Source organism: Anabrus simplex, chromosome X (assembly GCF_040414725.1).
Source record: "Anabrus simplex isolate iqAnaSimp1 chromosome X, ASM4041472v1, whole genome shotgun sequence".
Lineage (NCBI taxonomy): Eukaryota > Metazoa > Arthropoda > Insecta > Orthoptera > Tettigoniidae > Anabrus > Anabrus simplex.
Genome location: NC_090279.1, coordinates 157,422,770 through 157,450,620, shown reverse-complemented (window position 1 = coordinate 157,450,620; position 27,851 = coordinate 157,422,770). Strand labels below are relative to the sequence as shown.

The following is a 27,851-nucleotide window of genomic DNA, read 5'->3' as shown; positions in this document are numbered from 1 at the left end:
GTGAGGACTTTCTCTACTTGCTAACACAATTTTGATCTCATATACGTTAAATACACAAGTATTATAAATGTATAAAAATTCAGTGGTAATGAAAATTCATTGTAAAATAGAATCATTGTGATTGAATTAGTTGTTTTTGTGATAATAATATGATTATAATGCTACATTTATAACAGAATAAGATTGACAAGAATAATGTAATTTAAAAAAAAATGTTGAGAATGTATTTTAGAATGGGTCTGTGAGACCCAACTAGTGCACTCGTGTAACATATTGTGACTTGTTCATTTTCACGTTAATATAATCTGCTAGGCTCAGAATTAATAGATCTAAATTTTTGGATCCTAGAGCTCCTTACCATCTATTTATAAAGAGGTGGTGTGATTTCTTCTCTTTAGCCAGCACAGTTTACGAATATCCTCATGTTTCGAGAATGTATGAAATACAAAATTTCTTTGCTGGCCAATTTTTGTGCGGTTGAGTGTATATGTCAAATAAGATTTATGAAACTTGTAACTTACTACATCTGGTTAGCTGTTCATCTTCTCCACTCAAGGTTATGAGACCAAATCATGCCCAGTGAGGCACAGTACGATAACAAATAACTTACCATATTTAATGTTCTCAGCAGACAAGGCCAAAATACAGTACCTCTCTAATAAGAAACTATGACGTATGCAGTAATGAACTCACCAATTCCTCCTTTACAAATTGTTATTGAGGACACTTAAAATGAATGCAGCAAGTCGAGGATATTACACAAAAAAAAAAAAATTGAAGAAAGAGAGAAAGGCAGAAATCAAACCAAGAGTGGCCATGCGGAACGGAACCAAAGCAGGCAGGACTGGTGTGATACCAAGCCAATCCAATCCTGGTGACAGGGCACAGTGTTAGTACAACCTGAAGCAGGGTGCAAGCACCCTTGACCCATGGGTACCAGCTTACATTGTGATACATCATGACAAGACCTTCTCAAGATAACAATCATTTCCAAAATTTGAAACTTTATTAACTCATTGGAACCTGAATAATTGTTCCACCTGCAGGGACAGAAAACTATTTATTTTTGAGAAAGATGCAGTAACTCTGTTTATTGAGAATTTTTTTGAAAATACATTTTTATAAAACTCCTTTCATTTCATCACAGATCGATGCCTACATGTCCAGTAACTGTTTTTCAGTCTTCAGTAGTGAATCACCATGTGATACTTTTTGAAACAGCTAACCAAATAAAGTGGCACACCACACTTTTCACATAGCCACCTAACTTATGACCTGAACTTGCAAACTTTGGAGAACGTGGAAGGATGTTGGAGGGAAAATTCATCATCATTACCACTTTTTAGCCATTTCATGATATCTTCATCACCACCAGCCATATTTGTTTACTACAAGGGCAGGAAGAACACATTTTGTATTTTTATACAGCATTCTGGGAACTTGTAGTGTGTATTTTATTTAGAAGATTCCCTGAACTTCGAAGAGTAATCTGTATGTGCTGCAAGGCCCATCTCTTGCCAATAACCTGAACTACTAGCATTTATAAGTTAGTACAGAACAGTTCCGTACATCAGCTTTCGGTCCAAAATGGTAGTGTATGGAACAGTTCTGCAAGTCTACACCAATGCGTTAAGAGGCTGGAAACTGTTAGTCATTATAAATTTGAAAATGCTGATGATAATGTTATTGTTATTATGTTCCACTGACTACTTTTATGTTTTTCGAAGACGCCAAGGTGCCATCCGGAATTTTGTCCCACAGGAGTTATTTTACGTGCCAGTAAACCTTCCGACATGAGGCTGATATCCGAGCACCTTCAAATAGCATCAGACTGAGCTAGCCAGCCCAGTATATTTGTAAACTTGAGTTCTCTCTCTCATTCCGTTACATCTTAATATTAGAGAAAGGAGAGATGGGGTTCATTTTGCTATATCTTTATTCTAAAACCCAAGCTTGATCACTAAAGAGATCACTAAAGCTTCCTATAACTAGGGGCTGCCCAGTGGATAAAGCACTCATGTGTGTCGGTAATCAAGCCATGATCGTTACAGTGTCAAGTGTCTAGGGTCTGCCACCATGGTTAGCCAGTTTGAGTCTCATTGGTGGAAAAAATTTCACCATCAGAACGTTTGCCGGCAGGGTAGGAGAGTTGGTGGTATACAATTTCTAATCACTAGATTGCGTGCCAAAAGATTGGATTCTCCACATTATTCATACGGAGTGAGGGCATATTTATTTATTTATTTATTTATTTATTGACTTAAGCAGTGGCGGACTGTAGATGATGATTTGACCGACGAATGGGGACATTAATCCTTGGTGTTACTTGATAGGAGTAGGCTTATATGCTGACACTGGGTCGTACCCTCTGCCTATGTCATTATAGTAAACTGTGTCCTCATCCCGAGGTGGTGCAGCTCTTTTCAGGCACACCCCCATTGGAGGTGAGCTGCGTGTACTATTTTAACCACATACCAGCCATCCTGCCAATCTTAAATTTCTGGCAGTACCGGGAATTGAACCCGGGCCCCCGAGGACAGAAGCTAATAACCCTAACCATTACGCTACAGAGGCGGACACATAATAATAATAATAATAATAATAATAATAATAATAATAATAATAATAATAATAACCATAACCATCATCATGTCGTTCAATTGTATCACCTTATGTCGCTGTTGCTCACTTAGCACCATCCGGAGGACATGTGCAGGGCAATCAATAGGTAAAATCCTGCGGACATGAGCAATGGTCATTTTCCAACTCAGAAAATGAAGGGATTCGACCTCTCAAGGAAACTATGGTGTCGCCTCAACAGACTGAGAACTGGGCACGTACGGTGCAATTTCTTACGCCATATGTGGGGTTGGATGGATTCTCCAATGTGTGAATGCAGTGAAGAGGAGCAGACCATGGACTATGCCATCCTGTGCTATCCTCTTTATGCCTACTCCGGAAGCCCCAGTGACCTGTTTCATCTTTCAGGAAGTGCTGTAGAGTGCTGTAGAGTGGCTGAAAAACTTGGACCTGAACTTATGAATTTGTTGTTATAATCACCATATGATTAAATAAATAAAAATCATCATCATCCTACACTCGTGAGGTGCAGCTCCCAAATGAAAGGACCAGCACCTGGTGAGCCGAACATGTCCTCAACATTCCTCGCACTAAATACCATATGCTAAATAAATCCCACATGCCATTCATAACTATTACAGATCTGATTCTTTGGAAGTGAACTGAATCCTTTACAGTCACTATGTTTATAAACTTGTTATTCAATCTCTGTGGATCGATGGCAGAGTGTCGGACTCCTGATCCCGAGATCACAGGTTCAACCTTGACAGAGGTATCTGGATTTTTGAAGGGGAGAAAAATGTCCATTTGAAGTTGTACAATAACTGTAGGCAAGAAGTTCTCTGATAGCACAGTAGGTGTTTATATGACAAAATGAACTGAAACTCTGCCATAGTTCACTTAAGATTTACCTGGCAGAGTAAAACAGAGCATAAAAATTGACAATCAGGCAGCCTAAATGGCATCAAATTAAAATATGTGCACACAGTAGCTGAGAACTGTGGTTGTTATTCTGCCTTTAGCTCCAATTTTTTTTTTTCTTACAGCATTGAATTATGGGCTCATGGTGTCACACTTTCCTTTATGATCATTAGCAATTTAAAACCACCATCTTACGATTTCTTTTTCTGGAAATAATATTGAATATTCAGTCCTCTATTAACTTCACTCCATTGGTATGCCACAAACATCCAGTTTTCATTCCAAAAGAAGGGTGGAACGGGCTCCACCAGCCAGCATTTTTCTTACATCCCTATGATAGGTGTGGTATTGTGAAGTTAAGCAAGAAATAAATTATGAGATCATAGAGGTACTTTAACTCTCATATTTAACAGAACTATTTCAAGACAGAATATTAGGTGTGAATAATTTCTCGAAATATTGTGCAAGTGATAACGCCTGACCAAAGGAGTTTCAAAATTATTTGTTATAACTTTGACTCTTTGATGTCTTGTCATGTATTTGATTCCAAACACAGTATGACAGTCGTAGATTTAAACCACTGCACTTATTATATAGCAGTTCTTAAAAAGTTTAACGCAGAAGGAAAAGAAATTCTTAAATTTAACCAACATCTCAGTATAAAATGAATTTGTATGTTTAAATGACAAACAATACTGTGTTCTTTGTAGTAGGCTGGTACCCATACACTAAAATATGACATCTCAAAGAGGTGTTCAAATGAGAAATGAAACAGTTCGTTAATATATTAAAAAAGGAAAAAGAAGAGAAAAGGAAAAAGGACATTCCCATTGCTTCTTATCATTTGAAAACCCCAAGAAGACAGATCTCACAGAACAATAAAACAAATAATTGGAAATCCTGTGGACGGATAACCACTTCACATCAACAGTAGAAATGGGGAAAAATCAAACACAAAGAAAGAAAGAAAGAAAGAAAGAAAGAAAGAAAGAAAGAAAGAAAGAAAGAAAGAAAGAAAGAAAAGAAAGAAAGTGAAGAAGATCAGGACGTGCCCAACTGAAATGATCATCACTTTCATTAATGACACTTATTAAAAAATGACACTTATAAAAATGTTCATCAATACTTTAAAAACACAGAAAAGAAGAATAATGAGAAAAACTTGAGAACATTGATATATAAACACAGCTGTGCACAATGAGTAAAGTGAAACACAAATACAAATGGGAGAACATAGCTGATGGTCAAATCTTCTGCTTCCCCAAACACCTTCACAAATAAACAAATATTGACTATAAGAATGTGACTCAGTAAATTAATGTAAGCCTACATACTGGTGTTATCAAAACTGGCCACATTTCTGTACATTCCTGTGTAAGTGAGGCAGTGAACAGACTATAGATGTGAACAATAATATTCAATACTAGCTGATGTACCTGTGCTTCGCTTTGGAATTCTCAGAAAGACTGTCTTTATGGTTTTCCCAACTGAAGTCAACGTATGTCATTACAATGATGTCAGTAGGAATGTAGTGATTAAAACCAATGTTATCATATAAAATGAAAAACCGCACATTTTCCCACTTAACGAACAGTACTACGCTGCCGATCTGAACGTCCACAGTTCCAGTGTTTGAATGACCAGGCCACAGGAAGCCGCAAACACTCCTCTGCCATTATTCCATTAAATGTGCACACTGCTCATTCTAATCAGGGCCTCAGAGTAAGGACTGAATAGCTCGAATGCTACGATGAACCAGTGTGTTACATACCAGGATTATCAGAAAATGTTTGAACCAGAGGAATGGCATACTAAAGAAGAGAGAGATCTAACTCCCCAGCTACTTCTTGCCAATATTCAGGCAGGCTGTTATACTCGGTACACAGAAGTAATCCCATTTGTTGGAGATGAGTTGCAGCAGAACACACAAAGCACATCACAACAAACAATGGTCAATATAATGTTATTGTTGATCAATTTTATGAGTTTCTACATTGCAGGCCTTCACATTTAGTTTTCTTCCGACTGTGTGATATTAGGATATCTTATAAAATTATTTATAGCATAGACTGTAGTTCCTTATTCCCCGACTTTAGATACCGATTTTCATTAAAATCGGTTCACACCCATTTTCTCGTGACTCGGAGCTGATATGGACTTTGGATTTTTCTTGCAAAGTCATGAATATCTCTGTTAAGACATAAATGATAGGAAATTTTATAATATATAACTTCAGTTATGTAGTATTTATCGATAGGACCACTAAAAACATAAATATTTGAGAATTAAATTTTAGGCCTTCCTCTAAACTACGATTTCATTCACCGTGAATAAAATTATTTATGGCCTAGATTGTAGTGACTTATTCCCCGTCTTAACACATGAATTTTCATTACATTCGCTTCAGCCGTTTCCTCGTAATGTGCGTACAGACATACACAGAGACAGATGGAAACTACCGAAAATTAAAACATATATTTCCTTGTTACTGTGGCCACGAACGACACAGAAATACCATTCTTTTTCAATTCTGAGCAATGTACACACAAAACTCTTGTTTTATATATATAGATGAAGGCAACTGCCAGCAAGTAGTTTACAGGAGTAATTGTACAGAATTAATGGTTTACAGGAAAATGTACTTGGTGAAGCATGTGTGGCATGAAGTTTTACTTGAACAGCACACAAAATGTTGAGAATGATATGGCTTAAGTATAACAAATGCACCACAGGATACAGTTCTACATTAATCCCATTACTTGACATTAAAAAAATCAATCAATCAATCAATCAATCAATCAATCAATCAATCAATCAATCAATCAATCAATCAATCAATCAATCAATCAATCAATCAATCAATCAATCAATCAAAATTGATGTCCATTAAGAGCTATTGCCCGTGTGGCAGATTCGCTATCGATTGTTTACCTCGTCTTTTCTTAAATGATTTCAAAGAAGTGGGAAATTTATCGAACATCTCCCTTTGTAAATTATTCCAGTCTCTAATTTCTCTTCTTGCAAACAAATATCTGCTCCCATTTGTCCTCTAGAATTCTTTATATTTTGATCTTTTATACTTTTAAAAACTCCATTCAAGCTGATTCATCTAGTTTGGAACATACCACTTAGCAGAGCAGCTTGCCTCCTTAATTCCAAGGCCTGCAACATCTTCATGACACTATTATTTTGTTGGAAATCACCCAGAACAAATCGTGCTGCTTTCTTTTCCATCTTTTCCACTTCTCGAATCAAGTAATCCTTGTAACGGTCCTGTATACTCGAACCACTGTGGTCTTACCAGTGACTTATACACAATTTATTTATAATCCTGGTAATGTGATTACCCCAGTCAAGATCCTTCCTTATATTGTATTACTACGTAGATACGTATAAGGATCCCCATGAGGTACTTTCACATCATCAACACAGTAACTGAAGATGAGAGGACTTTGTGAAACATACAACCTGATTTTTCATTTTCATACCATTGTCTGCTGTCTATTTCACAACACTGATGAGGTCTTTTTGCAATTGCCCTGTAACTTATTTATTACTCCATAGAGTACAACATCATCATCTGCAAAGGCCTTATCTTTTATTCCAGTTCTCTAATCATATAATTAAGAAAACATTATTGTCAAATAATACTGCCTTGTGGATCCCCCTTCGTAATCATTACACGATCAGATAATGTTTCACCTACTGTAATTCTTACTGTAAGGTTTAATTGCTGAATTTTAATGTTTCTTTATAAACATACATTTATTTATTTATTTATTTATTTATTTATTTATTTATTTATTCATTCATTCATTTATTTATTTAATGCCCTCCTTTGTCTAGCATATTAGGGCTGTAGGTTATAACTAGTTACCTTAAATAGTACAAACATATAATACAAAACTTTTGAAGTGAGTGATTACACACACAAATTAACTAAACTGGGAGAAAAGGAAAATCTACTCTTAAATTAAAGAAAAATAAACTGCATAAACTTAAAAAATTCATTCACACAACAGATCTTGTGAAATATCCTAAAAATAGGTTTGATCAACATTACTGCACAACAGTTTAAGTGTTGTCCCAAAATATATCTAGCTTTGCTGAAGAATGGACAATCAAAAATAAGGTAAGTTGCAGTTTCTTCATCTCCACAAGCACAACTGTTATTACTACTAATTCTGAATTTATATAAATAAAAAAACACACATTATGGAGAATTAAAATTTTTAAAATTACTCATAAAAAATTCATTCAACATTTCATCATCATCATCATCATCTGTTTACCCTCCAGGGTCGGCTTTTCCCTCGGACACAGCGAGGGATCCCACCTCTACCGCCTCAAGGGCAGTGTCCTGGAGCTTCAGACTCTTGGTCGGGGGTACAACTGGGGAGAATGACCAGTACCTCGCCCAGGCGGCCTCACCTGCTATGCTGAACGGGGGCCTGGTGGAGGGATGGGTAGATGGGAATGGATAGGCAAGGAAGAGGGAAGGAAGCGGCCGTGGCCTTATGTTAGGCACCATCCCGGCATTCGCCTGGAGGAGAAGTGGGAAACCACGGAAAACCACTTCCAGGATGGCTGAGGTGGGAATCGAACCCACCTCTACTCAGTTGACCTCCCGAGGCTGAGTGGACCCCGTTCCAGCCCTCATACCACTTTTCAAATTTTCGTGGCAGTGCCGGGAATCGAACCCGGGCCTCTGGGGGTGGCAGCTAATCACACTAACCACTACACCACAGAGGCGGACCATTCAACATTTAAAAAACTATATGAAAAGTCTGAAGAGCCTCCGTGGCTCAGACGGCAGCGCGTCAGCCTCTCACCGCTGGATACCGTGGTTCAAATCCCAGTCACTCCATGTGAGATTTGTGCTGGACAAAGCGGAGGCAGGACAGGTTTTTCTCCGGGTACTCCGGTTTTCCCTGTCATCTTTCATTCCAGCAACACTCTCTATTATCATTTCGTAGCATTTATCAGTCATTAATATCACCTTGGGAGTGGCGACCCCATTGTAGTAATAGCCTATATGGTTCATTCATTACATCCCTGACCCGGTCAAAGACTGGAAAACAGGTTGTAGGTTGTTTTTTTTTCATGAAAAGTCTGAATTTATTTTTTAATATAAATTCTCTGAAATACTTTTCCAGAGCTTACAAGCAATGCACGTCAAGCTGATTGACCTGTAATTATCCCCTTTATATTTATCACCCTTTCCTTTTTACACTGGGACTTCTATACCTCCTTTACGTACACAGTAATCAGCCCACTACATTTAGTATATTCCCAGAAATCTTATCAATTCCAGCTGCTTTTCTAGCTTTCAACATTTGTATCGTCTTGTAAAAATCCATATTATTATAAGTACATTTTTGTACATAAGTCACCTAATAGAATGAAGATGGATAAAAATTTCCAAATTTTTAATTGCTGGATTTTAATATTTAATAGAAACATACGTTATGGAGATTATAATTTTGAAAATTACTCATAAAAATATTAATTCAAAATTTATAAAAACCTATATGAAAAGTCCAAATTTATTTTTAATATAAATTCTGTGAAATACTTTCCACAGTGAATATTTTAATGCCATAAAAATGTTCAGTGACTCTGGTAAAATGTCTTGCATTCTAGTTACTAGGTGGACAAAACATTTAGATTCAGGGTTTTAAATTTATTTACTGCATTCTGTAGATTACCCAATATCCCCATTGTTTTAATTTTTCGTAAAAATTAAAAATCTGCCATATTTCAGGTTTATAAGTTCAGAGGTTAAAATGTCTTATATTCCGAGCATGGTAGACAGTCTGGAGGAGAAGTTTCTGAATGTGGGACATATGCTTCATCAAAATTAAACAAAAACTGTATCAGTAAGTGAAAATCTTGACATGTCTCCCAATGGACAAAATATTGCATATTAAAAGGATGCAGTCGTCATAATTCCAACAACATTTGTTGTGCAGATGTTTCTAATTTATTACAAAACTTGATCTTGGTGGATTGTTCAAACTAGGAAGTTTTACTGGCCATCACTTGCTCAGTCTTAACTTCCCCTGACTGCCATACGACATGGCAGTTAAATGATGTAGATAGATACTCATGTCTTCATGACAGCATCAGGTACACTCACAGTAGATGCATAGAACAGTGTTGCCTCACAAAACCCAGTCTACCAAGTGTTTGAATGAACTGGTAACACTCACCACACAATGTAAATCTAATCAAATCTACAATTTTTGTTACTAACTTAAAAGAGAAAAATCATTGCATTATGACATATTCTTTCTGGGATAGATAGTTATTCTTTAAGATTCAGAAGTACAAAAATGGAGTGCAGGGAAGGAGAGAAAGTAATTGTCGATAATTCTGTCAACTTATTCCAATCTGGTTTGGGAGTTGCTGAGTGTTGTGGAATCAGAGTCAAAATCCCCCGTAGGTGGGAGCGGTAGAATATCATCCACGGTATACTCTGCTCGTCATAAAAGGCTCTCAACTTTGGAGCGTGGATTGGTGACCAAGGGGCCCTTAGCTGAGTTCTGACATTGCTTCTACTTACTTATGCCAGGCTCCTCACTTTCGTCTATCCTATCTGACCTTTCTTGGTTAACTATTGTTCCTTTCTGACCCTGACGCTGTTAGAGCACTCGAGGCCTAAGGAGTCTCATTTTCTTGCCCTTTGTGGCCCTTGTCCTTCTTTGAGTGATATCTTCATTTTTTCAAAGTGTCAGATTCCTTCCATTCTTCTTTCTGATTAGTGTTAATAGAGGATGGTTGCCCAGTTGTACTTCCTCTTAAAACAGTAACCACCACCACCACCACCACCACCACCACCACCACCACCACCACCACCACCACCACCACCACCACCACCACCACCACCACCAGGTACATCAGAGTCAAAATAAACAAAGTAGAATTTAGTTGAAAAAAGACAGACAATGAAGGATTAAGAGATTAAATTTTAAAGGAAGCAGGTAAATGTTGCTATTTCTGGAGTAAAATAACCTGAATTTGTGACAGCAGCAGGTAGAATATGAAGTATTGATTACCTGAAGAACGGAAAGCCTTTGTATAGAAGAGAAATTTGTTCATCTCAAAAATAAACAGGAAAAGTAATTAGGAGGCCATTTCTCGATGATGATGATGATGATGATGCTTGTTGTTTAAAGGGGCCTAACATGGAAGGTCATCGGCCCGAAGCCATTTCTCAAAATGTTCGCATGGTACCATATAGAGGTGAAATATGGGCAATAACTGTTGCAAATAAAAGATAATCAAAACACTGAAATGCAATATTTCAGAAAAATGGAAGAGCAAGACTGGGTTGAGCACATCACGAATGAAACAATGAGATGAGGAGGAAAATGAACAAGAACAAGATAAATTAACAACACAGATCATCAGAGATCCATGACATTTTGACAGAACCAGTGTTCACTACAATTTGTAATGTGTAAAAAAAAATAGTATTCAATGCAGACAACATCTTCATTCAACCTGACCATGTTCATGCCTCACTATTTAAAATTGTTAACAAAAATATCCACAGGTTAATTATGAGATTAAAATTACTTGATAGTAGCTTTTCTTGTTAAAGATTTGTTACATTAGTCAATGGTTTATTAAGACATAGATCAAATTCAATAATGTAGTTTGAACGTAAATCTCCCCGACAACACAGTGGAGTGAAAACAACTTAATGAAATTTTCCCCATCAGCAATGTTCTCTCATTCGCAATTTCCATCTTCATAAAACATGTACGTACTCAATCAGCAGAGACTGACTCACCCATCATAACGACGTCATGCGCAGCAGAAGCTAGATCCATATCGTGAGCTACATTAGTTGAGGCACTATCGTCACAATCCTTGAGTCCCTGAACAACTGACTGGTGGAACTCGAGCAGGTCATCTCCCACCAACTTCTGGATGTAGTTGGAGGGGACAAGACCTCGTCGTCCATCCAGGAGCTCGCCATCACAGAACCCATCCTAAAACATAAAACTACAGATTCTATCACTGAAAACACAGAGTTCTTAATGAAGAGAAGGAAGTTGAAGCAGGAGGGATAAGTGATGCAAGTTAGGTTATGTCTATAACTGAAAACAAATTTTAATGTATTATAGGTTATGTATTTAAGTTTTATCATGTGTATATACCCCATGCACTATCAACAACAACAAACACCAATAGTGAGGATCACTCTCTCAAGTCACCACCAGGTCTTGGGGGTAGCATAGTAGATTCACAGCTCGCTTACATCATGAACAGCATGAATCACTGGTGGTAAACCTAAGAATTACAACTTAAACCAGATGTATCCAAGAGCTGTACACACCACTCCAGGGTACAACAGTGCATCTGGGATTTGATGCGACACCGTGTCGCATGTAGCCTACGCCATCCTACACATAACCTAACTCTTGTAAAAATTTCAATTTTTTTTTTTTTTTGATTCGTTATGCCCAACTAAAGAGCGCATGTGAACTTATTTAGCACAATCTTTCCTTCTTGTCTTCCCAAAATCTCTTCATCCTTTCGATGTGCTTCTTTGTGCGTTCTTTCGTCCATCCTGTCAGTGTTGCCAACTTAGTGGATTTTCCGCTAAATTTGGTGGAATTAGAAGACTGTCAGCGGAGAAATATATCGTTTAGTGGACAGCGGATTTTTTGGCGGAATTCTAGATTTATTATAGCGGAATTTAGTGTTTTATCCATTTTACGTTCTTTTTAAATTCGTACCCCAGTCTGTCTCTGGGCTTTTCCATATTTCTTGTCAGGAGCTAGCAGTCGCATGAGGAAAATGTTATTTCGATTTGATGTTATGAGATAAGGGTATCATAAATTTGTAACACGTGGGAAATGGGTACTTATCTCTTAGTCGACGAATGACGACAGATAATGAAACTGTGAGAGAGCAGCATTAACATTTATGCTATGAAGGAAGACTGTTTACACCTAGTTTGCACCTGGCAGTAAAACTTCAACAAGTTTTAGCTCGCCGGCTCGCAGGCAGGGGGTTAATCCCAGTGAAACTCACAGATCAGGTGAGTGCAGACATTTACTTAGCAAACAACTCAATCAAGCTTTCTTTGGGTTCTTCTTGTTCTTCCAATAGGCTTTCATTCTCTCTGAGAAGGCTTGTTTACGTTCTTCCGACCATTTTGGTCTGCACTGTTTTTGCTTTGGTTGCTCTGATGTAACTTCCCACTTGTTGACTTTGTGTCTGAAGGTGTCTCTTTCTAAAATGTCTGTTGCACATATGTTTGCGTTTTTGAGGTCCTTTCGAAGTTCGTCCAGCCAAGGTGTTGAATTCTTAAGTGAGCTAACATAATTTAATATTCTTTTTGACAGTCGATTTTCTGGTAATCTTGTGAGGTGTCCAAAGAATTTCATTCGTCTTTTCTTCATGTCAATTTCAATGTTTGAAACTTTTTCTGTTGTTTTGATTGATTGTAGCCTGTAACCATCTTGGGTATATCTTGCTCCTAGGATTTTCCTGATGATCTTCCTCTCTTGCTTTTTTATTTCTTCTAATTCTTGTTTACTGTTAAGTAACAATGTTTCACTTGCGTAAAGGACTGTTGGTTTTATGACTGTGTTGTAATGCCAAATTTTTGTCTGTCTTGACATGCATTTTTTGTTGTAGATGTCTTGAACTAACCCTAATGCCTTCTTGACTTTTTGGAGACGGTTTTGCTGTGAGATCTTCTCAAGGCCTGTCGGTTCGATGAATTCTCTGAGGTATTTAAAGTACGAGACCCGGTCGATTTTACCGTATTTTGTTCTCAGGCTCGTGATATCTGTCTTTGAACAGAAGAATTTAGTTTTCTCAAATGAAATCTGTAGTCCCACTTTTTCTGCAGATTCCTTAAGTATCTCAAGCTGCTTGATGGCAGTCTCCTCATCCTGTTAAAATCGTCAGATCGTCCGCAAATGCGAGGTATGGTACGTAGAGGTTGATTTTGGGAAAGCCCAATCGGATCGGTTTCCAAGATTCACGTTTCTTGAGTTCCTTCTCCCATTCTTCCATAACCTTGTCTAGGACGACGTTGAACAGAATAGGAGAGAGTCCATCACCTTGTCTCACACCTGTTTGAATGTCGAAGGGTTCTGAAATTTCTCCCATAAATTTCACTTTAGATTTTGTGCCCGTTAGTGTTTGTTTTATGAGTTCTAGGGTTTTGGGATCTAGTCCTCTCTCTTCTAGAATTTGGAATAGTGAGGGTCTGTCTATCGAATCATATGCCTTTTTGAAATCTACAAATGTGCATACTGTAGGCTTTTGTCTGAGGGCTCGTAGTTTAAGTATGGTTTTGAGGTTGAAAATTTGTTCTGGGCATGACCTGTTTGGTCTGAATCCTGCTTGAAATTCTGATAATTTGGGTTCTAATTGTTGTTGTGTTCTATGCAAGACACAGGCTGATAGTATTTTGTATGTGACTGATACAAGCGAGATTCCTCTGTAATTGTTTACGTCTAACTTGCTGCCTTTTTTTATGTAGTGGATGGATTAGAGCAATCTTCCAGTCATCCGGGAGCTTTTCGGTTTGTCAAATGTTTTGGATTATTTGTGTAATTTCTCTGAGTGAATTTGGGCCTAAATTTTTCAGAAGTTCAGCTACAATTCAGTCTTCCCCTGATGCTTTGTTGTCTTTAAGTTTCTTGATATGTGAATAAATTTCTTCTTGAGTTGGTGGTGACGAATTTTCCAGTATGATTTCTGGCTGTACTTTCGGGAATCTCTTTTTGGGTTCTGGACAATTTAAAAGCTGTGAAAAATATGTAGCTAATTCTTGGCAGTTTTCCTTATTTGTCAAGGCTAGTTTACCATCTTGCTTCCGAAAGCAAAGGTTCTGTGGGGAATTTCCTTTAATTTGGTTCGCAAAGGTCTTGTAGAAATCGTGTGTGTTGTAATTTTTGAAGTTGTCTTCAATTGACTTCAGTTGGACATTGACGTATTTCCATTTATTTTGTCTTAAAATCTTGGATACATGCTTGCGAACTTCGAAGAATTTCTTCTGTGTTTCTTCTGATTTGTTACAATTGTAGTTTTGAAATGCCTTTTTCCTTTCTTCTAGTGCGGTCTCACATTCTTGATTCCACCAAGGATGTTTTGGTTTCTTGCGAAGAGGGATTAGGTCCTTCGCCCTTTCGATGATTTTAGTCTGGAAATTCTCCCAGCTCTCTGACGGTCGTTTTTCCCATTCTTCTGAAATTTTGGAGTCCTTGATTTATTATTATTATTATTATTATTATTATTATTATTATTATTATTATTATTATTATTATTATTAATGCTCATTTGAATTGCTCATTATTCGAGATCAGATTTCTTGGCAGAATTTTAGTGGATTTTTAGTAGTATTTAGCGGATCTTGGAAAATATAAGTTGGCAACACTGCATCCTGTAGCTTGTCTTTTAGCTTGATCAGCAAATTTGCGTTTGTTTATGAGGAAAAAATTTTCTGTCCTGCATTATTTCAATTTCCTGAAGATCTTTGTTTATTTCTGTAAGCCAGTTGTTGTGATATTTTAGAGACACTGCAAGATTTAGTATTTTCTTTGTTAGTCTATTGTTATCTATCCTGATCAGGTGACCATAAAATTTTAATCTTCTTTTTCTAACGGTTTCTGAGAGTTTGTTTTTGTTCTTCATCTTTTCTAGCCTATTTCAATCCACTGCTGGATATAGGCCTCTTCCATATGCTTCCATCGTCTTCGGTCTTGAGCCACTTGGAATCAGCGTGTTCCAGCCAACAGCTTTATGTCGTCGATAGATAGATTTCCTGTGATTTCCTTTTCACCCAAATAACATTTTCGCATTTAGGTCCTAGAATTTTCCTCTCCTGCTTTTCAATGATTTTTATTTGTGATCTGCCACCAATTATCAGAGTTTCTGGTTTGACAACTGTGTTGTAGTGTCATAATTTTGCATTTTGGGATATAGATTTTTTGTTGTATCTGCTCCAGACAACGTTGTATGCTTTTTGTGATTCTTTCTTTGTTTGCTTGCTGATTTATTCCATTTGGTTGTATAATTTTGCCTAGGTATTTGAATTTATGTACTTGGGAGATTTTCCCATATCTAGTGATTAGAGGATGGTTGTCAAATCCTGATTTGATACCTTCCATGTACAGTACTTTGTCTTTTCATATGAAATTTGTAGACCTGTTCATGCTGCTATTTCATGAAGTTTTGCTATGCACTGGAGTGCTTCTTGTTTGTTGTTGGAGAGGATTGCCAAGTCATCTGCAAAGGCCAGGCAATGAAGGTGAATTTTGTTTTTGAGAAGTTTACCAATATTGATCTCTTTACTTTCATTTTCCTGTTCTCGAATCGCTTTTTCCAGAACTAGATTGAATAGTAGTGGTGATAATCCATCAGTTTCTCTGATCCCTGTTGTAATTTTGAATGGTTCTGAAATTTCTCCTAAAAATTTAACTTTTGCTGTTGTGCCTGTTAGAGTTTGCTTGATCAATTCCCTTGTTTTTCTGTTGACTTGAAATTCCTCAAGTATGTTGAATAGAGTCTGTCAGTCTACTGAATCATAAGCTTTTTTGAAGTCAACAAAAGTAATTATTGTTTTTGCTTTACAAATTTGTAAAATAGTTTTTAGGTTGAAGATTTGTTCTGGGCATGATCTTCCTTTTCGAAACCCTGACTGATATTCTCCAATGAGGTGGTCGGTTTGTTTTTCTAATCTATTCAATAGGGCTTTAGAGAAAATTTTGTCGACGACTGATAGTAAGGAAATCCCTCTGTAATTGTTTATATCTGATTTATCCCCATTCTTGTGGAGTGGGTGAATTAGTGCACATTTCCAGTCTTCTGGAATTTTCTCAGTATTCCAGCTCAGCTCAGCTGCCACTCAGATGGCCAGGAAGGACAGATGGCTAAGGAATGTCTCCCTTGGCAGTTCTTGCAGTGTTTCCGCTGCCTGAGGTGGGGCACTATCAGGATAGGTGTGGGCTATTAGTGAGGTGCAACCGTTGTGGGAGTGATCACCACTACACTGCCTCCGCGGGACTTTCTTACTTAAGGAGGCGCCAGTGTGCACCAGTTGCGCGGGGGCCACCCGGCCTCTCATCGCAATTGCCCTGTTTACCGGGCCATGGTGCGAACAGAGAGGAAGGAGGCCTGGCGTCATGTCCCACCCGATCCAGGAGACCCCTGTCTTGGCCTCATTCTCCGGGATCAGAGACTGGGTACGAGGGACCCCAAGGGGACGGAGCGGTGCGTCAGGTCCTAGTGGCTATTGGCACATGGCTACACAACTGGCAAGGCCCGCGCTAGTCACAGCAGTGCCCAGACGGACTGATCCCTCGATAACTAGACTGCCAAGATTATGGATCATGGCTGGTGCATGATACGTTTTCTCAACTAACACAAATATCCACAAACCACATACCTTGCATGTGCTATCAAAATATGTCAGGTTTTACATGGAGGCTCTTTCTTTTTCCACCTATGTGCTTTTCCATGACCATTAATACCATGCCTCAACACCACCTACCCAACACAAACTCTGGCCTTGTAGCACGTTTGACAAGGAAACAAGCAGATACTCCTTGTATCACTTCCCACTCCTCCCTGCTATCTCTTTTCTCTTTCAAAATTAATAGCAAGTCGGAGGCAATGCAGATTAGTGATGATTGCCATGCGGGAGAGGAGCAGGCTTCGACCCCTACCCCCCACCCCCAAAATAGAGAGAGAAGTCAGTCAGTCAGTGAAATAGTGACAGACACAGACAGTGCAGTAAGAGAATGTAGAGTGTGGGTTAGAGTGAGTTGATATCTGTATTTGTCAGAATCGACTTACGTGAGAGGTTAGTCAGACTTGCCTTGGTGATGGCAGAGTAAATAATCAGTGTGTGGACTGTCGATATCTGTACTTTTCAGAATTGACTGTGTGATGGTAAAGTGAATAACCAGGGTAAGAACTTGTTGATATCTGTACTTGACAGAATCGAAAGTAAATTGCTTCAGTGTGGTTCCCTTCATAGTGTAGTGTTGTGTATAATTGTGTATAACTGTGTTGTTAAGGAACAGCTGTAGTGACAATAAAGGGGTTTTATGCTAGGAAGTGAACGTATCTCATGTGATATTTTTATTACACCAAGATAAAATCGCATTAAGAATCATAAGCGGGTTGATGCATGCATCACTATTAATGGAGGGCATTTTGAACATCTTGTTGTTGAATCTTATGGCTAGCCCAGATTCCATTCCATCGGCTTTCTTGTGTTCCAGTATAGTTGAGCGAGATTTCCTGAAGTTTTGGCTGTCACATCACATTTGTTGCAATGTAGCAGCAGGTGTTCCGTATCCATTTTACTCACGTCCGCAGCATGCATTAAGCTGTACGTGTCCCCTGGGCAATGCTAAACGAGTAACAATTTTGGCAAAAATGTTCCAGAATATTAAAACATGAGCAATTCTCAACATTCCTTGTAAGAAAGAGTTGCATGTTGTATGCTGGTATATTCTGTTCCTGTGTGTGGCTCATGAGTAATGTACTTTGTTTTTACAATTGGCTTTACGTCGCGCCGACACAGATAGGTCTTATGGCTATGATGGGATAGGAAAGGGCTAGGAGTGGGAAGGAAGTGGCCGTAGCCTTAATTAAGGTACAACCCCAGCATTTGCCTGGTGTGAAAATGGGAAATCACGAAAAACAATAATAGTTGAATATTTTATTTATGGGTTCACGTTGCAGCAAAAGGTCAACAATGGTCCGCAATGAACTGCGAAATCTTACCACCTTCTAGAATCCACCAATTTATTCAGACCTTTATGTGCAACGAATCACCAGTAGCTGAAGAGTGATTTTACATATTGATAAAGCTACAGCACACAACACAGTAGCCCACTGTCAGCAGCCCTGAAAATGGTTTTCCGTGGTTTCCCATTTTCACACCAGGCAAATGCTGGGGCTGTACCTTAATTAAGGCCATGGCCGCTTCCTTCCCACTCCCAGCCCTTCCCTGTCCCATCGTCGCCATAAGACCTATCTGTGTCGGCGCGACGTAAAGCAACTAGCAAAAAAATAGCACAACACAGTATTATTTGTATTACAGAAAATTATTCCAAACTCAGGCCGTTGTAGTGCAGAGCTTATTTCGTTGGTAGGAGTACGGCAGTTATTTCTGATAGAATGTGGGTTCCCCAACCTGTTCCAATAATAAGCATCCCTTGCTGCCACTCACAACAATCAACAAGGCTTTTGAAGTAATTAGCCAGTTCTGAGAACCCAGTAGTCAGTGAAGATGCAATAACGAAGACATCCTCCTTATCTAAACTCTAAACACTGAAGTTTCGAGCCTTGTTATAACTCTCGGCAGTCAGCATAGCTAAGTAGGCCTGTGATGGATGGTTGAGTTCTAAATAGTAGAAAATTATTTGGTCCTAGGAACAAGATTATTTCTTAGTATTGTGACTGTCAGCGTGTTTTGCTTACTATAATTGGAATATGCATTTCTTGTGTGTGTGTGTGTTTGTACGCATATGTGTATTATTTTTATTCCTTCGGATTTGAAAACTTAAGTGTGATTATTATTCATATTGCCATTGCAGTTCATTGTAATAATATATAACCTTGTACTACGAAATAAACTTTTAACTTTCCTTATCAGGAAACGAGCGGCCCATTTTCAATTATTGCAGGGGGGGGGGGGTGAGCTTCTTAGTGCTGCTCCTGTGCCCCGTGATTGCCAATCCACACTCTCAAGCTGAGAGACCCTGGGGCCCCTTTTTAGTCACCCTTTACAACGTGCAGAAGATACTGTGGGTGTTATTCTACCGCCCCCACAGCGGGATAATGTACTATGTAGAGTTGTGGAAAATAAGATTCTAAGATGGAAATAAAGCATTTTTGGACCCATGTCCATATAACATATTTTCTTCTTCTACCTGTGAAGAATTTATCCTGAAAATTTGACTGTAGCTTACTGTTACAGTACATCCTGTAATAATAATAAATTCAATGTTTTTCTCCTTTTTTTCAGAGCAATGTTTTAAAGGATTTGTTTGATAATGTTTCCATTGATAATGCTTGTGATTTACAGCAATCTGAAAAGTTTGAGGAAAAATAATTCAATTTAAAAGGATAGTGACAGTAAGTTAGGCTTTTCCATTAATTCAAACAAGATTTTAAAATTTAAAATGGTTCAGTATCTCATAATCGCATGATGTGAAATAAGAAAGTTTATATTCTAAACTGAATGCTTTACAGTTCCTCACCTCATCCATTGGTCCCCACACCAACACGTAGTCACCAGCATTGATGGCGAGTTCAGCCTCAGGATTCTCATTCGGGGATTGCGTTAGAGGGTCGTAGGAATACCTGTACATACAAGAATTCAATGATAGTACATCATATTTAATATCATGAAGAGATAGAAGAGATACAGAATAAGCTTACCATTTAACAGATAACTTTGCTTAATACTCGTATAACCTGTTCTTGGTAGCTTTATTTTGTCTTCGAAGTTGAAAACATGGAACTACATAAATAGCTTTCTCACTGTTGTAGTCTGATAACAGAAACATCAAAAATGATGCTGATGATGCATATTTATTCATAGTCTGTCTAGGAAATCATGTTGTTGGGGTTATCAGTCTATACGACTGGTTTGATACAGATCCCCATGCCACCCTATCCTGTATTAACCTTTTATTTACTCATAACTACTAGACACTACATCTACTCTAATCTGTGACATATTCATAACCCCTGCCGTTTTTACCACCTACACTTCCCTCAAAAACCAACTGAACAATTCCTGGGTGTCTTAAGATGTATTCTATCTCTTCTTCTCGACAAATTTTGCTAACATTACACGTTATAATTCTCATGTTGGGTCCGTATTGAAATGTATGTAAATACAAAGTATGTTAAAAGTGTTATTCAATACAATGAGATTTAGTAATTTTTTTTTTCTTTTGCTTTACGTCGCACCGACACACATAGGTCTTATGGCGACGATGAGACAGGGAAGGGCTAGGAGTTGGAAGGAAGCGGCCGTGGCGTTAATTAAGGTACAGCCCCAGCATTTGCCTGGTGTGAAAATGGGAAACCACGGAAAACCATTTTCAGGGCTTCCGACAGTGGGGTTCGAATCTACTATCTCCCGAATACTGGATACTGGCCGCACTCAAGCGACTGCAGCTATCGAGCTCGGTATTTAGTAAATTAAGAATTAAATCTTATTGTAAAATGTTACAAGGGACAAATCGTTCTCCTCTCACCAATTTGATTCAGTATCACCTCATCTATGATTCGATCTATCCAGCTCACCTTCAGTATTCTTCTGTAACACCATATTTCAAAACTTCTCTTTCTTTCTGAGCTAGTTATTGTCTATGTTTCACTTCTGTACAATGCCACACTTTACATGAAAGTTTTCAAAAATGTTTTTCTAATTCCTATATCAATCTTCGAAGCAAGCAAATTTCTTTTCTTAAGAAAGGTCTTCCTTGCTTGTGCTAGTTTGCATTTTATGTCCTCCTTACTTCTGCCATCGTCAGTTATTTTACTACCCAAGTAGCAATATTCATCTACTTCCTTTAAGACTCCATTTCCTAATCCAATATTTCCTGCATCACTACTTAATTCGACTGCATTCCACTACTTTTGTTTTTGATTTACTTATTTTCATCTCATACTCTTTCTCCAAGACAGTGCCCATACCATTTAACAATTTCCTCACATCTTCTGCAATCTCAGATAAAATAAAATAAAAAATAAAATAAACACTGTGAAGGAGAGAGGATAAAGTGCAGCCTTGCCTTGTCTAGGAAATATCCATCATGGATAAGGAACAAAAAGATAAATATCATATCCAGTAAGGAGTTTGGGGTACTGATGAAGAACAGGAAGTTAATTATGGCAACAAAGAATGTAGTTGGTAGCACACAGGCACACACAACAAGAAGAATTGAAGGAATGCACGCAAAAATGGGCTAACCATCAAATTTCTGAGTTAGATGCTGCCACCTACTGTTAATGATACAAACTACATTTACTTTACTGAAGTGGGCTACCATTAGGGAATTGCCTGTAAAGAAATACAAAGCTTTGAAGTTCTTAGGATATCTAAATCATCTTGACAGAATTGCAAAATCGGGCTGATTGTTACTATGATGGCGCCACAGTATTGGCAAGGTAGCAAACACTATGGAATTTGCTAGTCCATGATACATTTCTGTTTTGGTACGGTATGAACTCAAAATGGAATCAGAAATGCAGATATTATTTTCATTTTACAATAAATTAATTTAAATTATGAAGTGTTATATGGACATTTATTGTTTCTTATTGGCCATATTGTCTGTTAACAAACCAAGTACAGATGGCTTCTGCTTTGGTAGGAGGTGATAATTTATGTGAACATAATCAGAGTTCTACCACTGAAAGTTACAGAAAACTTAACAAGAATGTCAGAAACTGGGAAAGGAAAAAGCAGAAAAGGAAATGGATTAGTGGTGATTCTTACATTACATACAGAGGTGAACTGAGGGAAAAGAAAAGCTTGGGTGGAGACTAGTGATAGGCAATTTTCTCGAGACCGATTCTCCTGTGCTGCGATCTGTGCAATGTCCCAGTAACTACGAGTGTAAGCTTGATAGAATATCATCAGCAGTTCCCACATGGAAACGTCTGCTGATATGTATTGTCAAAAGCCTAGGAAAGCACTGCATGTTGAACTATGAGCTACTTAATAAAAACTAACCCCATGGCACTACAGCCCTGAAGGGCCTCGGCCTACGAGGTGACCGCTGCTCAGCCCAAAGGCCTGCAGATTACGAGGTGTCGTGTGGTCAGCACAACGAATCCTCTTGGCCACTATTCTTAGCTTTCTAGACTGGGGCCACTATCTTATAGTCAGATAGCTCCTCAATTCTAATCACGTAGGCTGAGTGGACCTCGAACCAGCCCTCAGATCCAGGGAAAAATCCCTGACCTGGCTGGGAACCAAACCCGGGTCCTCCGGGTAAGATGCTGGTATGCTACCCCTACACCACGGGGCGGGCTTATGAGCTCCTTAATACCATTTAAAAAAAGTGAAAACAGAACGATAGCATCTTAAACGGTTCACAAGCTATTTCAGGTGGACATCTTAGCCGAATAACCCTTATAATAAATTAATAACTGTAGATAGAATGTACATCTATCTGGATACCTCGCAATTGTTGTTGACAGGGTAGCTCCTTGTGATGCAGGCCAGGCCAAAAGTGTTCTGTGATGATTTCCCTTCAAAGATGTTATGTGTTTTTAAGTGCCAGATCATCCCAGAAGTATTTCTGCCGACGTATTTTACTTCTTTTGAACAAACAACAAAGCGGTCTGGCTATGTGGCATCTCTTCAAAATAATCGACAGCGACAACTTACATTGTGTTTCAGACATCGTCTTAAAGTTGTCGCGTACGAGACACAATTACATATTGCAATGTCGATGCAAATACTCTATGACATTGTAAGGAATTACTGTATTGCCTTTGTCACCAAAATATCGGTAAACATAAGCAGTGGTCATATGATGTTGAATGTGGGGTATGATAACGATGTACACCTACCTATCAAAAGAATTGGAGCAAACTCTGGCATTTTAGATTACACATTCCACTCGTGCGTAATGGTGGTTGTATATGCAGCAAGACGCATCTTGCCCCATCTCATGTTTGAATAATACACGCCTCTAATATCCAGGTAGGTGTACTTACAGTAGCCATCAGTTTCTGTACTAGCCTACTCATTCGCATACTTACTGCTGCATACAATGCCAGAATGCATATCCGTTATAATTATATTATACTGTGTCAAAACAGACCTCTGTAGAAATGAAGGAATTGAATGCCCTAGTTGCTTGTTGACACGTATGTATGGAACAGAGAAGGTCTGTGGTTGATTATTCACATACTCGTCACAAACAACATTCAGCACTGTCTACCTGTAGGCCTAAGACATGCTGCTCACCACACAGTGCGGGGACAATGCTCTTAAAGTCTCTCTAAAGTTCTCACGAGAAATAGTGCCTGAGCTAGTCTCAAGAAATTTCAAGAAATCTCGAGACCTTGTCTCAGACTGCCCGTCACTAGTGGAGACTGTGAATGTGCACAAAAGTCAACACTATTGCTGAAAAAATGGTAAAAGCATTTTGTGTTTCACGTTCTGACCCAGTATTTTGTGTTCCATTCACCTCTGTAGCTGAGCGTGCTCCATAAGAGGACTGACGAGCTGCGACGTTCGGAGTGGACTAAGCAACAAAAGTCTAATTAATTAATACCTATCTCTGTTATAATAGCCGGTAGAGTAAAGCAGTAGAAGACATTCTGTAAATGATTGGGAATTGTATTCTCTAACATTTGTTACATAGTATTCATTAATAGGCTCAGAGAGAGAGCAACAGGGAGAAAATATTTATTTACAAATGCACTGCTAGATTTTCATCTACAGTAGTTTCCACAAGGCACAGTATACTAAAATCAATCAACATTGACATTGTTGTGAACACATTTTCATTTATATTTGATAATAAATGAAAAATTATTTTCTCTGCTTATTTCTTCATATAAATGTGATGGTGGATGATGGCCACAGAATCGGGGATGATGCTCTCCGTAATCAACATAAGATCTTGACATGAAATACCCAATGTTGCAAGAACTTGGGCCACGATAGATACATAGATATTTGAGAATTCAATTTTAGGCCTTCCCCTAAACTACCATTTTATCCAGCATGAATAACATTATTTATAGCCTAGATTGTAGTGCCTTATTCCCCGAATTTATATACCAATTTTCATTACATTCTGTTCAGCCATTTCCTTGTGATGCTTATGCATACATACATTATGGAAAATTAAAATTGCCTTGTAGTCTACATGGTTCACACAGTACAAAACATGGTGAGACCAAACGTCCATGGTAATTTTCTCCTCCATTTCTCAACAAACTATGTGACATGTGCGCAGGAAACCGTGTTCCGAACTCTGGGTGGGGTAGGCAGAAGTAGGTGCAGAAATGTCCTGTCCTGTCCTGCTCTGACCTGCCTCTCAACGTCCGATGATGCAATGAATTGTGTGGATTACAAAAATCTGCTCTGCGCTCTGCTGCATTAGCTGCTTCGCCTGCATCTCAATGTGCCCCTGGCCTTAGAAAGTGTTCTGTTTGTTTCAATACCTCCCATGCTAACAACAAGACTTCTTCCTCAACACGTCTCACCCATGGTTGAAACATTAATGTGTGCTCAAGAAGAGATACCTGGCAATGTACACGAAGCAGCGCCCTTTCCCGGGGATCTCCAGCATGTCCAGCTGTTGTTGTTGAGACTGTTGCTGCTGCTGCTGCTGTTGTTGCTGTTGCTGCTGCTGCTGATGCTGCTGTTGTTGGTCTTGGAGAGAGGGAAATACCAGGTTCCCATTCAGGAGATTGTTGCGTGCTGAAAGGTAAATATTATAAAAAGCTTACTAGAGTGGTAGCAATTGATTGTACCACAGAACAAGTAAGTATGCTAGGATATTGAACAGCAAATTGTACACCAAACAACATTAAACTCTGGGTTTGTAGGTGTCATTTACTTCCTTGCTTTTTTTTGGAAGATAAGAAAAGGAAATGGCAGGAGAAGGACGTTCTGGCTCTCTTAATATTCTAAGAGTGGACAGTTTATTTCCTTCTCTTGGTTTGATTCCTGGCGTTTAATCTGAATGCTATTATCACACACGGAATCAAAAATTTCAACGTAATTACAGTACAAGTGACCACCGCCCATTCCGAGGAAAACTGGTCAGTTAGAGGGGTGGTCTCTCAATAGGGGTGGTCATTCAGACAGGTTTCACTGTATCACATTCTAGCAACATCTTGAAGCTAACACAAAGTAAAACTCATTTCCAATAATTATTGTATGTAAATGTACTCTACCAATGTCTTAGCCATGTTGAAACACCAGATCCCATGAGATCTCTGTACTTTTGGCAATAAAAGGAGTGAAAAGGAACTGTGCACCATAATGTAAGTAAGCTATGGCTCAGGATACCTCATCAGTGGCCTCTGGCTTAGCTGGGAACAATGACTATGTTGCCAATGTCCAGTTCTAGTTAAGAAATATATTCTGCTATATTTGAGGTCTGATCAGGTTTAGAAATAGATAGTGGCATGGAAGTCACGCATGGGTTGAAATGCTCCATCGTTTTAATCTTTAAATGACATTATCTTTCCTGCTCACAGTCCCTAAAAGGACATTCAAAAAGGTAACTGTGGAACAGTTGAGGATTAAACAGTGGACAAAACTTAATGATACTGTGACACCAAAATACTGTCAACTACTGTATCTTATCACGCCCAGCTACAGAGGGAAGCCATTCAAATTCTGAAGCGCACCAACAGCTTCAACCGTAAGGAGGAATCTGAACGGGTAAACAAAGCCTGGTTTCCAGTCCTGAGAGCCTTAAATCCTGGAGGACACGATGGCCATGGCAGAACAGGTAGGTCGATGTACATCGGGCTCTTTAATGCTTCAACCATTGGCTGAAGAACAGCCAATCAGCGACCGCCCCTCTAGCATGGCGGACAAGTAGGTGAGCAGCACATCGTAGCCTGAACTACATAATGAGGTGAAATTACAACACAACTTCATTCCACTGTGAGCTTCGCTGCTATCGAAGTCAGTAAAGTAAACTCGTGTCCTCATCCTGAGGTGGTGCAGCTCTTTTCAGACACACCCCCATTGGAGGTGAGCTGCATGTACCATTTCAACCACATACCAGCCCTCCTGCCAGTTTTAAATTCCTGGCAGTACCGGGAATCGAACCCGGGCCCCCGAGGACGGCAGCTAATAACACTAACCGTTACGCTACGGAGGTGGACATCGAAGTCAGTGGCAACCCTTGATAATGCCGAACACAGTCTTCGATGAAAAGTCGGGACCATCACATGCTCCTGGAGCATGGCCTACAAGCCTGGAAAACAGGCATTTAAAATTTAATGAACTTTACTTTGAGAACCAGCAGTCCATTATTCTCTCTCCAAGTTTGGGAATTTATCTGGGAATATCTCAAACAGCAAATCTATGTTGACATGCTAGCAACTGTTGAGGAGTTCAAAAACAATATTCAAGCACAAACTGATGTATAATTGTCAAAAACTCTTGACAATTCTGAAATTATCCCTACTTTGTGAGGAACTGAATGGTGTTCATTTCAAAGAAATATTTGTTTCACATGTAGTGTGGTAGAATTATTGGCTAGTCTTTCAATATAAAACAGTTATACAGTCGAACCTCCATTACTCGAATTTTCATTATCTCAAAGCAACTTTAATTTCCCGGCCGTCTGTCCTATTCTTCATGTGTATTCATTTCTCTATTACTTGAAATTCAGTTACACTAATTTCTCGATTTCTCGAAGCAAACATTTCCTCCTTTGAAACAAAAAATACTCTGTAACACGAATTTTGTGCAACATTAACTATGTAATACAGCATTTGTGGTTTGTGAGAAACAGTTAACAAGTAAAGAAAGGGTACCGTGATGCTGGGAGCCAATATGACGGGAACCGAAAAACTAAAACTTCTGAAATCGGAATATCGGCAAAGCCTTGCTGTTTCCCGGGTGGGAATTAATCTTATTATTACATGTTATGAATCTCTGGTCACGTACAAAAGCAATCCTTGGAGTCATGGATGACAAGCTCCATTTACAAATCTTGGCTGCATGGTATTGACGAGAAGTTTCAACGTGAAGGGAAGAAAGATTAACCGTAACAAACAGAAGACACTAATGGACTTTTTCCAAAGGTGCTAACGGAGGTATGTTACTTGTTTCACTACTGTATGTACTGTATTCTCTCTTCTAAAAAATTACTATAATAAGGGTTATAATTAAAGTAAGAGTTTGTTCGTATTTCTTTAACCCATTCCAGTCTGGGCTTTAATATCCCTAACAAACTTTCTGGACTGGGCATTTTTAAGGATCTTTAAAACATTATATCTCTGTACCTGTAGGAGATATTGGCATGATTCTTTTTTCTTTGTGCTTGTTTGAGCATCTAATTTTCAAAAGCGCTCTTTGTATCCTGTCAACTATTACTTGAGATTTTAAAATTGTTTATATATTATACCATGTTTTGCGAATGGAGGAAAGGTCTGACGGATAACGAAGCAAGTACATTTTCCTGAAATACAGTAATATTTACCCTATTTTGCTAATTTAAAATGTGCATTGCAATTACAAAACAACAACGATAATAAGTATGATATAAAATAATAATTTTTCAATAATAATAATAATAATAATAATAATAATAGTAATAATTACAATAATGAAATTGAGAGCTCTTACG

At 38.5% G+C, this 27,851-nt stretch overlaps 1 protein-coding gene across 1 annotated transcript in view; it reads right to left on the bottom strand.

The window, feature by feature from the left end:
- Rbp (RIM-binding protein) overlaps positions 1-27,851 on the bottom strand; it is a 388,051-nt gene that overhangs the window by 242,142 nt on the left and 118,058 nt on the right. Inside the window, exons 9-11 of the mRNA XM_068230934.1 lie at positions 24,778-24,955; positions 19,752-19,854; positions 11,292-11,501 (exon numbers count right to left, since the gene is read on the bottom strand). Of these exons, the coding sequence (XP_068087035.1) occupies positions 11,292-11,501; positions 19,752-19,854; positions 24,778-24,955 (491 nt within the window). The remainder of the gene's footprint in view (positions 1-11,291; positions 11,502-19,751; positions 19,855-24,777; positions 24,956-27,851) is intronic.